The 12268-nt window shown below is 40.5% G+C and overlaps 1 protein-coding gene across 3 annotated transcripts in view; it reads left to right on the top strand.

Moving 5' to 3' along the window:
• The window catches only part of sntg1 (syntrophin, gamma 1), a 32038-nt gene that overhangs the window by 14487 nt on the left and 5283 nt on the right, over positions 1–12268 (top strand). For 2 of the 3 annotated variants that reach the window (XM_069510948.1, XM_069510947.1), the window contains exons 6-15: positions 138–195; positions 283–326; positions 717–758; positions 1149–1284; positions 1806–1888; positions 2207–2337; positions 4113–4242; positions 9068–9106; positions 11093–11209; positions 12023–12094. In XM_069510948.1, the coding sequence (XP_069367049.1) occupies positions 138–195; positions 283–326; positions 717–758; positions 1149–1284; positions 1806–1888; positions 2207–2337; positions 4113–4242; positions 9068–9106; positions 11093–11209; positions 12023–12094 (852 nt within the window). The remainder of the gene's footprint in view (positions 1–137; positions 196–282; positions 327–716; positions 759–1148; positions 1285–1805; positions 1889–2206; positions 2338–4112; positions 4243–9067; positions 9107–11092; positions 11210–12022; positions 12095–12268) is intronic. The other variant, XM_020105819.2, reaches the window with a different exon arrangement.

Here is a 12268-nt window from a genome sequence, read left to right as displayed (position 1 = left end):
CGTTATTGATCATTCTCTTGTAAAACGACAATAACAGCATTAGCAGGGGGACTCACTGAAAATTGAGTTGCTCTCGAGTGTCTCCGGCGTTTGAGTTACCTGTGTAATTCATTTTGATTCAATCTTTTTCTCTTTAGGGTGGAGCAGAGCATAAAATCCCTGTTGTCATATCAAAAATATCAAAAGAACAAAAAGGTATATTGTCATTTTTTAAAACTTTTTCCAACTAATGCCATTTTTTTGCCTGTTTGTTTTTTTACTAAAGTGATTTCCTATTTCCAGCTGAACTCTCTGGGCTGCTCTTTATTGGAGACGGCATCCTTCAGGTAAAATGTCACAATTTCCACAATAACTCGTTCCACACTGCAAAAATAACACACTGTTCCTTTATTAATTCAGGGGTCACATTGAATAGTTATGTATTCCTATAGCAAAATGTCATTCATTCATTTGTCGCATGAATTTCACATGAATTTTGATGGTAAAAAATCTGCCACATCTCGTCTTAGTCGGCTCATGTGTTGCAGGGGAAACATTTACAAGCCAAAGACATTCAGTATTCATGGCAACTGCGGATGTGACTCTCTTGTTTACAGTTTTCAGCACAGATGCCATGACAGTTATTGTGCTGCTTCATTAATCATTTTGAAGATAGAGCCAGAGTGATATGATGCCAGCAGTGTTATTTAGGGTAACCCTGTTATTGTTGTTTCCAGATAAATGGAATAAACGTTAGGAGCTATCGCCACGAGGAAGTGGTAAGCTGTCTGCTCATATCTCATATTTTCTTACACCGCAACAGCTCTTTCAGCAGCTTATCTCGTCTCACTTTATGATTTGTATCTTTGACATGTAAAGCCATGTGGGGTTTTTTTCCAGTCTCATCCCTCCTTAAATGTAACTGTGAGAAAAGTGTGTGTGTCTGTGTGTGTGTGTGTGTGGGTGTGTGTGTGTGTGTGTGTGTGTGTGTGTGTGAGTGTAAGGAGCATAAAACTTTCAGTCTATGTAAATCCCTTTATCTTGGATTTCCATTCTTAGCCAGACATTGGCACACCATGTTGTCATCGCAGCAGACAATCAGCAGAAAGCTTCACAGTTTGCAGCTCCTGTAACGATTTACAAAAAATAAATCTCGTTCTACCTTCCAGGTGCAAGTTTTGAGAAACGCTGGCGAAGAAGTGACGCTCACGGTCTCGTTCTTGAAGAAGACGCCAGCCTTCTTGAAACTGCCCCTGTGTGAGGACTGCACATGTGAGAACCCTCCACATGCACATGCTCTGAAAAGTATATATTCACCTCAACTACAGCGGAGAATAATCCACCAAGTGTGTTTATGGCTGGTGTTACTGTTTCTGTGTAGGACTGGTTGTCCTGGTGACAAACTCAAGCCAGAAATTCCAAAAATAAACATTTTCTCTACTGTTTGGACTTGCTTGTCTTGACAAGCACATATTACAGATGCTAAAGAGAGGACAGGATGCGGCTCAGGCTTGACCGAAAAGTCTAAACTCAAAGAGATTGACATCGCTCATTGTGGTGCACCTGATTCGCTCTTACATGGGAAAGCTTTGGTTCATCATCAGACATGAAAGCGTTTAAAAATCCTTTCATATTTCTATATAGGGCAGGTTGAGTGGCCAATCAACCAGTCACCCGAATACAAATGAGCTCAGGGCAGGAGGAGAACAAAGTAACACACTTCTGTGGATGGCTGCGATTCAATGCAGTTGGAAACTCTGAAATAGAAAGAGGGGTTTGAGGTGGGGGCTTTACTGTTTTTTTTCGTGTGTGTGTTTCACTTTCAGGCATTCCAAGCGACCAGAGTAGTGGGACGTCCTCTCCTCTGTGTGACAGCGGCCTGCACTTGAACTACCATCCCAACAACACGGTACTTTTTCCTTTTTTCCATCATCCTCTCCCTTGATTGACAGATTCTATAACTGTCCCTTTGTAACCATGCAGCAACATTCCCTCTGCCAGAAAGTTGTTTTCATGCAACTGTCACTTGGACGCTCTATCTTTATCTTTTGAGGAGGGTGAATCAGCTTCCCCCTCTGCAGCGCGTGCCCCGCTCGGTCTGCCTGATGTACAGCTGCAACAACAACAGCAGCAGCAGGACTCAGGCTCTTGACTTGTCAACTGTTCTGAAAATGTGTGAAGTGAGAAACGACAAGCTCCTCTTTACTTGTGTTTCACGCTCCCGCAGGACACGCTGTCCTGTTCGTCTTGGCCCACGTCCCCGGGGCTTCGCTGGGAGAAGAGATGGGTGGACCTGCGCCTTATTCCACTGCTGCACTCACGCCTGTCACAGTTCATGCCAGGCTCTGATGTCTGCAGGTGAGCTGAGGGGACATCACCCTGCAGGGTCAGTGGGATCTGTTCTCACGTGCGGAGCCGATGGCAAACAGAGCAGAAAATATGTTTGTGCAGCTATTTCTTATCCTTTGAAACAAAGACACAAAACAAGTCACAAGAAATTTTACTTGCACTTGTTCTGTGCATGGATGGTTCTATTGAACAATGGATGCTCAGTTTAATAATCCATTATCTTGTCAATAAATAGACTTTCATTATGCTACACTGTGGATGATAGAAACAGTAATCTTGTAGATTGGCTCTTAATGAACTGCACTTGTGGTTTGGCACGTTTTAGCACATTAGCAGGAAATTACTCAAAGATATCGTACGTTTTTAGATTGATTAGCTTCAATCCAGGATTTTTTTCAGCCTAGAATGAAGATTAACTTGTCCTTGGGTCTGACGTCTTTGCTGAGATGAAAATGTTCATTATCACAACAGTTATGTGTCTATATGCTACAGGCAGCAGCAGGTTAGACCGTAAACAGTTAGCCTGGCTTAAGTTAAAAAATACTCAATACTCTAGAGATGCTTTCAGACATGCACTGAAGGACGGACATTTTTCAGAAATTTTCCAGAGGGGCTGTATGTGAGACCAAAAATGTTGGAGTCAATTGTTGTGGACATTTTCTGTAGCTCCTCCTAACCATGCATATTAAAATATCCGGAAAATGTTTGAGTGAGCCTGTGAAAATGGTGCTTCCCTACATTAAACATTTGATCATTTGATTATCATTTGAATTTTGATTAGCAATTAGATGCAGATAATCTTTTTTGGGGGTTTGTCTTCTTTAACAGCAAGTATGTGTCGATAGTTTATGGTTGTGTTTGTGATGTTGCTTTGTTTGGATGTTGTTTCGCCAGGTTCTGTATGTGGGGTCAGAGCAGCAGGTCGATCAGGGAGAGTGACAACAGGTTTGCATGATCAGGGCTCTGAGAGAGGAGGGGCTGGGCAGACTCAAGCTGACAGAGGACGGGTGAAGTCTGCTGCATTGGATCACATTTTAATCAACCTATTGGATTTATCTTCTGTATTTGTGCAGGTAGATTGAGTTGTGAGGTCAGCAGTAACCCAGAGTCCAAACTTGGTATTGTGCTGAGTGTTGTTTCTATTTGTCTTCCTGTTTAGCTCATCTTATACTTACCAGCTCAGGTGGTAGGTTCCAGGCAGGTGAGGCTATAAAACAAAATGCCAGTCAGTAGTGTGCGGGGGGAGGGAGGAGTTGGCAGCTTGTGTATTGTTTATTTATTTATTCATTCAAGTTTTCAGTAGTTGACAAAGATGTCCACTTGGAAAGACAACAAGATTCAAGGGCTTATGATGTGAACATTTCCTGTGCTGGTGTCTCCTGCTGCATTCAAATATGAAAGGCACAAACTGGAAAGTGTTTGAAGCAAACTCTCTGGACATTTTCCAGAGTTCATGTCTGAAAACAGAAACATTTCCCACATTCACTTATTTCTTTATAGATGAGATTATTGTAACCACTCGTATGTTTGTATGCAACAGCCAGCAGCCAATTAGCTCAGCTCACCAATCACAGATATGCAAGATATGAAACTCTATCCTGGCTCTGTCCAAAGTTCAAAAATACAACATACAGCACCTGTGAAGCTGATACACACATTTATTTAGGCCTGAAATGAAAAAAAAAGCAAGTTGTGATTATAAGGGTCATTGTGTGCTGACCTCAGAGCAGCTTTAACGTATTACTACAGTTTCACCCACTGTGTGTTTTTCGTCTCTCTTTTAGGAAAAATGCTTTCCAGGTCATTGCTGTGGACGGAGTTTGCAGCGGAGTCGTACAATTTCCTGCAGCAGAGGACTGTGTGGACTGGCTTCAGGCAATAGCGGGCAACATCTCCGGTCTCACCAAGCACAATGTGAGTATGAAACAATAATACTTGTTTGGACTGCAGCGTCCCCCAGTCGTCCATTTAAAGCAGTGAGATGTTGGGTTCGGTGTTAATGCAACAGACGTTCAGTTCGTGCATCTTCTAAAAGTCCCTCTGCAAATGCCATGACATTAAGCAGACACATACTAATGCCTTTTCTCACTGAGTAGAGTACACACTTATTTCTTAGTGCCTGTGATCAAAACAACAGAAACTGCACTGTACCACACGTGCAGTGCTCCCTCCAGCTAGACCTGAGCACTTGTACTATCTATAATTCATCCTAATATATTATACAATAAAGATACAAGGAGGCAGCAGGAAACAAAGAAATAATGATGCTGTATTCTTTGTTTTTTGTGTGAACATGTTTTTTTCCCCAGCTCCACCACAGCTGATGTGGAAAAAAATGAAGTGTGTTTCTGTGTTTCCAGACGGCCGATGATGCTCAGCAGGGGGGTCAAAGACAAGTGCTGCCAACAAGCTTCATCGCTGTGCTGTCTCGTACAAAAGCTGACAAAAAATTGTCCAATTTTGACAACGTTTGTCAGGATATTTATGTGTTTTTTTCCCTTCACATCTGTGCGGTAAACGATGATTTACACTCCCTGAAAGAGAGAGAGAGGAAAAGACTGTTAAGCCATCGTCTAGTAAAATGTAACCAAAACATAACCGCGGTCTTGTTGCTCCAAATGGAATCAATACAACACGGAGCGAGTGGTGGTGAAAAACAGGGATTTGTATTTATCCTGTGTCCACTGGCGTGTGTATGAGTCTGTGTGTGTGTGTGTGTGTGTGTGTGTGTGTGTGGTGTGTGGTGTGTGTCTTGGAGCAATGGCCTGTGTGTATCTGTGGGGAATAATGGGGGCCTGGTTAATTAGAGTGGACAAAGTGAGGGATAAACTAAACATAACACTGATGACTCACTGCCAGAATGGCCTCAACAATTGAGAGTGTGTGTTTCGCTCTGGCCGTGACATTTAGTTTAGGTGTGTGACTGAGCTGCAGGACGCACAGATCCCTGCATTTAAAATCATCTGTACATGGTTATGAGATGACATCAGTAATATCTGTTATTAATAAGCTCTAATATCTTTACGTTTTTTACTGAGAGAAGCTGGAATTCAACAAGACATGATTGTCCTACTTCTTTTGTTCCCATTTGTACATCTCCTGCTGCATAAACACATTGTTCACTGTCGTTTATAGTAAACAGGGTCCTCCTCAGAATAAGCTCCAAGTGCTAAGACGTGAGTAGAAAAATTAAAATAAACTGTAAAAGAGCTCCTTCACTTGCAGCCAAAAAAACCAAAAGGTATAATAACTGTTTTGAAACCTTCTGCCAACTCTTAACTTAACTCCCTGAGGGAAAGGTAACAGGGGCACATATAAACCTGCAGCAGATGGTGGATAGAGTCGTTTATTAATTTCAATGTGAAACTGCAACGTTACAGCAGCAAAAGTCATAAAAACACAACATAAGGACACAGAACAAAAATATATTATAGATTTATATCAATCATTTGTTTAGACAATAATCTATTACTACAAACTAGGATCAGTATTTAACTAACATTATGTAACAACTGTGTCTGTAATAAATGTATCTACTCTATATCATATTTCCGATAAGTACTGACTAACTGTACAGTAAATCTGAATACACGTAATTACAGTATTAACAGGTATTTAATATGTATCAGTAAAGAAAAGAGGAATCATACTGCACATGCTCTCAGGCTGTACGATCTTTAGATTTTACATATAAGCTCATATTTTTACTGACAATATCACTCTTTTTTTTACATTAAAATTTTTTTTTTTTGTATATTCTATTTTTACACTTTCAAAAACAAATCTCAGTATCCATGTGTGGTTTGTGTTTTTATTTATCTGCTGCACCAGCTCCTGCTCTTTCGGGATAAATAAAGTGAATGATTGATTGATTTTGCTGCAGAGGAGTCCTAGAGCGATCTTTAAATACAGAACAATAAACTTGAAATAGATTTGGAACATTTTGACTGTTTGAATTGAATATTCATGGATTGGCCTTTATAGAAAAATGAAAATTAATGGCCCCCTTGTAGATGAGACAGCCAGCGGACAAAAATAGCACCGACATCTCAAAATCTATTAAAATAAGGCGCCGAGTAAAGAGAGGGGTCAACCTGTGCTTGTAGTTTCTGGTCCGTCTTGTTTTGCTGTCAGACCCTTGAACTGATCTGTTTATTATCAGATATTTAATCATGAAAAAAACAAAAACTGATGGAGCAGGGAATCCGCTCATGTCTGTCTGCTCCACAAGCTCCCATAAAGGTTCAGTGATGTTCAGGTCTGGTAACCTGGGAGAACGTGCTGGCGTTCCTGAAACCTCTCCTGAGTTTGTTTAGCGATGCATTTGAAGGCGCCATTGAAGGCGATATGGGAACATTATGAAGGGAAGTGTTGCTCCATTGCTTCTAACGACTGCCACCAGCCGAGCAGCAGGTACGTGGGGCTGACGGCTTCTTTTAGCTTCCTCCACACATGATTCTGAATCAAGTCTGATCGAGAAGATAAAGTGTGACTCATACCTAATGACTCATTACCTTTTTTTGTTTTGTTGTTAATGATCCCTCTAACAGCTCAGGTGTCATTGTGCTCTGTTTTTTTATTTTGAACAAACATTCTGAACAGTTTCTGCTCACAATTTAATTATGTGGCCATTTTCAAAGCTGTTGTTCAGTGGCATTCAGCAGCTCCTCTATTAGATGTCTGCCTGCGCCTGTCACCGAGCTCTGACACGTGATCGCTGCTCGTCTTTTTATCGTCGTTTAGCAATATTTTTACTCACACTCTTACCATAAGTGTCACATGGCTCATTATTAACTGTCAGGGAAACGTATTTATCTTCTCAGATACTGAGTGCATGTGAAGGTAGAACAAGTGTCAGCAGATGAATTGGTTTCATAAGTGAACTACAGAAACCATTTTCCCTTCCCGAACACGATTACTATATCTGGACTTAATTGCGTATCGGCCGACACTGAGTACCGATCCAATGGCATTATAAAAAGTATTCTAACAGCTGTGTGCTACTGACCCTGTATGGAAGCGATGGTTGCTGTAACCAAAGTCTACTTTACGGTGCATGTCTACACTTCAGGAAATCACTTGTTCTTTGCCGCTCTACATGCAGCACTTGCTGGTGGCAGTGCAGCGCAACTGCAGTTTTGGAAATCCAATCTGTCTTAGTGAAAATGCTTATTTTTGTCAGTAACTGAGGCATTTTTCTGACGCTGATATTGGAACTTCTCTAAATGAAGTTATGATAGAACCCCTCAAATGTATTTATTTATAGAAATATTTAACAGAAGCTTTGCCCTTATCCAGAGGTCGTCTGCTGCCAAGGACGCAGTCTACACGCTGCTCACGAAGCCTAATCCGAAATGAGATGTTCTGTTCTTTGGAGGATTTGATTGACATTTAGGTCTCGTCATTTGCTGCCATAAACTCTTTTCATAAACCAACTCATCACTGGCACACAATCCACACTGTCCTGGGATAGGTTGGCTTTACAAGGATCCCCCATGTTGCTTAGGGATAGAAGGAGTCATTTGTCTGCTGCATTTGAAGCAGCCTTCAAAATGAGACAGGCTATTTACGCCGCTATGGCGCAATATGTCTTCATATGCAGCCTCGGAAGGACAGGACTTCTGACATAGACAAAATAAAACCATGCTTCAAATACACCACAGTCTATTTTTAATATGTAGTCCCTGGACAGATGCTAAAACAAATAGAAGTTGAAATTTAAAGTTAAAGTTTATTTCTACGTCTATGGAGAGAGAAAAAAATGTAATATCAAGGTTAGTAAAAAATATCATATCATTGTCAGGGATTGATTAAAGCTTGGAAGTATTAGTTTGTACAATGCATTCAAGAATAAGATAAGATATTGGCGTTAACTACGACAAACTGTAAACAAAACAGCTGAGGTCTTGTCATTGAGGCCCAGTGTTTTCCTGACATAGGGAAATATTTACCATAATCCTATGTATTTCTTAGACAGGTGGAGAGATATGTCATTTGTTTTACAACATAAACAACTTTTACTCTAATTTATGTCAGACGTGTAACTTTGACTGGACACAACAACCCACAGAGCTGAACGTGAACAAACCCACTGTCACTGCTCAGAAACCAGCTCACATCTTACTGTTATCCGGCTGCTTCCCTTTCAGTTCCTCCACTCAACGAAAAAAAAATCCTCTTTTTCTTTTCCTCCCCCGGCGCCAAACTTCAGCACATTTTCACGACAAGCAGCGGAGACTTGTTTTCTCGCCTCTATAGGAGGACGGGGATCAGGCCTGGACGGCTTAATGTGGTGTTCAGCTCCTGAGAAAGACTTATATTGATACTATAGCAGGGATTAGGTGCGAGTGATACCTGTGATCGGAGCAGAATGTTTTAATTTAAAGCCTCAGTGCTCCCCCAGTAGTTTCTTCTGCCTTTATTACCACAGTGAATGGATTTTTTTAAATGGATTTTTTAAGGAAGAGCCTTGGGTCCTTGTGGAAATGATTCTATCTCATTTTGTAATTTGCATGCATTGAATAAATGAAGTTGCTCCAACAGTTTTTCCTTCGGTGCTATGGTTAACATGTGAGCGCCGCTGCTGTTATTCATAGTTTATTTCTGGCGCTCTGATGTGTCCCTGGTTTCTCCCTGGGGTCCCGTGAATGTTTTGAATTCTGCCAGTAATTGCTGCCTGCTCGTTAGAGTGTGATTCTTTTTTTAAATGACTAATCGTTTCTCTCTTTGAATTTAACAGGTGAAGAAGATTAACAGGAATTTTCCAGTTAACCAGCAGGTAAGTTTGTTTTCTTCATGCAGCGGCAGAAGCTCCTGCTGCTTGTTTAGATTTTCTTTGGCTGATTTTAATTTGGGGCGGCACGGTGCTGTAGCGGTTAGCGCCGTCGCCTCAGAGAAAAAAGGTTCCAGGGCCTTTTCTGTGTGGAGTTTGCATGTTCTCTCCGTCTGTGTCGGTACTGCAGGTTCCTCCCACAGTCTGATACACGCAGATTGAGGTCAGGCTGTTGAGCATAGGTGTGAAACTGAATGTGAATAGTTGTGAATGTCAGCTGGGATTGGCTCCAGCTCCGCCTGCTACCTTCACAAATGGCTCTATATGGATAGAAAATGTCCTGAGTTACTTTTACCAAATTAAAAATGACTTATTGACACAACAGTGCAAACCCACTCTTGAGAAATTTGCATTTGTGGAGAGATAATTGAAAAGATACATATCCTGTGGTTTGAAATGCCAACATGAGGGATACAGGACTTAAGGATGATATATCTACATGCATCTCAGTAGATGGAGTAGTGGCCCTACGATACGCTAGCTTCCTGTCCAGACCCCGCCTCTCATCCATGTCTGCTGGGATTGGCTCAGCTCCTCTCCCCTGACCCTCAAAAGGACAAGCGTCATAGATAATGGACGGATGGATTTTAATTTGTGTATTTTACCCACATATTCAAAAATCAGAGAAAAATGTAATCAGGTCAGTCAGTCAGAGAAAGGAGACAGCTCACTCTTGCAACACAGAGAGAGTGTTTGCATCATTAAAGTCAATCCAGGGAGAGATGATCAGAAAACGACTAAAGTGCCTTCAGTCAGTTAACTCTCAGTGTCATCTCTCAGTTCAAACACTGGACGCAGACGCAACAGTGGGATTCTTTTCTTTTCTTTCTTTTTTTTTGTTACTTATTCATTCTGGTTTCTGCGCCTGAGAAAAAAAAAACAGTGCGAATCCACTTGACAATTCATTTGAGAAATTAAGCTGCATGAGATGCGACTGCTTGTCCCAAATCTTTCACTGGCTTGTTTTGCAAATCCATCAAAAACCTCAAAACAGAGAAGCAAGCAAACACTTTACATGGGCTGATATCACCCTGACTTTAATGAGTAGTGATGGTGTGAAACACTTGATGTCTTAAAAAATCATGTCTTTGAACATTCGCAGCAGAGGCTTTGCTTTCTTTCTCTTTATCTCCCTGTTGGTCTAACCTCTTTTCTTTTCCTGAAAACTTTATATCTTTTCTCTACATGTGAGTCTTGCCGATGGGATGATATGCACACGCTACATGCTTATGAATTCCTCTGCCCTTGACTTAGCTTCCCACAACGCCCTGCTCTATACATTAATAAACTGTTGCAACTGCATTAGTGTTTACAACAGAAGGCGTAATTGAAACAGATGAGTCTTTGATAACAGCCGTAATCGTATTTAATGATCCATCATAACACACATAAGTGAATCCTTACTGTGTGTTATAAAACTTCATTAACTATTTAAATACACAGGGGGTTAAAATTATGTCTATGTATGTATGTTCCTAATTATATAAATATGTACAAACTTCAGGAAGACAATGTGGAGAGTGCAAAGTTTATTATTGACCGCAGGAAACATCTTTAACTCAAGGTCCCACAGGAAATAAATATTAAATACAAATACATGAATGTAAGAAACACATACTTTTAAATCCTCTTAAATCTACATTATTATATGTTATTGCCGTCTGTTAACGGCATATATAAGCTTTTAAATTCTAATTAACGAGTTAAAAGTATTACAGATTTTTCTGCTGTCAGATATTTTTCCTTACTCTTAACTTTGTTGTAGTATTTGGAGTTTGCATGTTCTCCCAGTGTGTGCATGGGTTTTTGTCCAGCTTCCTCCCACAGTCCGAAGACAGGTTGACTGGTTACGTCAATCTGAGAGTCACAATTGTCATGTGAATGTGATCCATGTCATAATGCGTGTGTGATGTCCGTCCCTGCTTTTGATAGATTATCTACATGGGCTGGGTCGACGAGAAGGAGCAGGACTCCGTTCAAGACCGAATGTACTCACCAAAGTTCCTCGCGTTGAGGGGTTCCTCACTCTTCAAGTTTTCAGCCCCTCCCGTGAGTTATTGTTTGTCTCATACCAACTTCTCCAAAAACACAAAACTTCTGTGTTTGAATTGATGCTGCTCAGCTCCGCGGGGGATTTTTCATTTGATGTTTATGTATTGTTGAGGGAGAAAATGTTTCCCCCGCTGGAGAGAAAAAAGGAAGCAGCTCAGTCATAATCATTTGTGCTGCATTGATCCTCCTCTTGATTAATGATGATCATTAAGTCTGTTTACATTCTGCCAGCCACTTAAGTGATTATGACAAGAGGGATAAGCTGTCGATGGAACTGGAGATGGGAAAAGATTGATAGATAACTGAAATTGCCTGTTCATCTTGAATGTGCTGATATGAATAGAGTATGCTAATGTGATTGGAAGGTAGAATATCGGAGCCTGCTTGTTTAGATGTTGAGACATTTATTGTAGAAGACAAGTTCGTTTTCCACCCACAGATAGTGACTGACATATAGACAATAGCTTAGTATTATATTTGTAGGAAGAGTAAATACTCAGCATATAGATTTGTATTATTTTTACGAAAAAACAAAATTAACAAAAGCAGAAGTATAACTTGTTTAAAGCTGTGTGTGTGTTTGTTATTAGCATGCCAAGCTAATTAGCTTAACAACTACAATCAGGCCTGTATCACCTTACTTTATTATATAACTTTAAAAAGCTGTTACCCATAATGTTTGAAAAGTTCTTTGACTGGATGTGTTGCACGGGCAGGGGTGGGGGGGTTATGTCTCAGCAAACAGTCAACTGTATTTTCATGTAAAAGTGAATCTTCAGATCAAATATAACATTTCTGTGACATTTTCAGGTGACGACGTGGGACTGGACCAGAGCGGAGAAAAGCTTTACTGTGTACGAGATAATGTGCAAGATTTTAAAGGTAAAACCATCTTTTTTTAATTTCAATCCTTGAATATTTAGAGAATAAAATCAGGATCTGACGGCAGCACTGTATAAAACTCATTATTTGTGTTATTGAATCCTGCACGTTTAAGTTTCACTTGTTTTGTTCATTCTCTGCTGATTGTGGACAATTTATCTGCAATTCATTATC

The sequence above is a fragment of the Paralichthys olivaceus genome, chromosome 16 (genome assembly GCF_024713975.1).
Source record: "Paralichthys olivaceus isolate ysfri-2021 chromosome 16, ASM2471397v2, whole genome shotgun sequence".
NCBI lineage: Eukaryota > Metazoa > Chordata > Actinopteri > Pleuronectiformes > Paralichthyidae > Paralichthys > Paralichthys olivaceus.
Note: the sequence above shows the minus strand (reverse complement) of the source record. Positions and strands in the feature narration are given on the sequence as shown.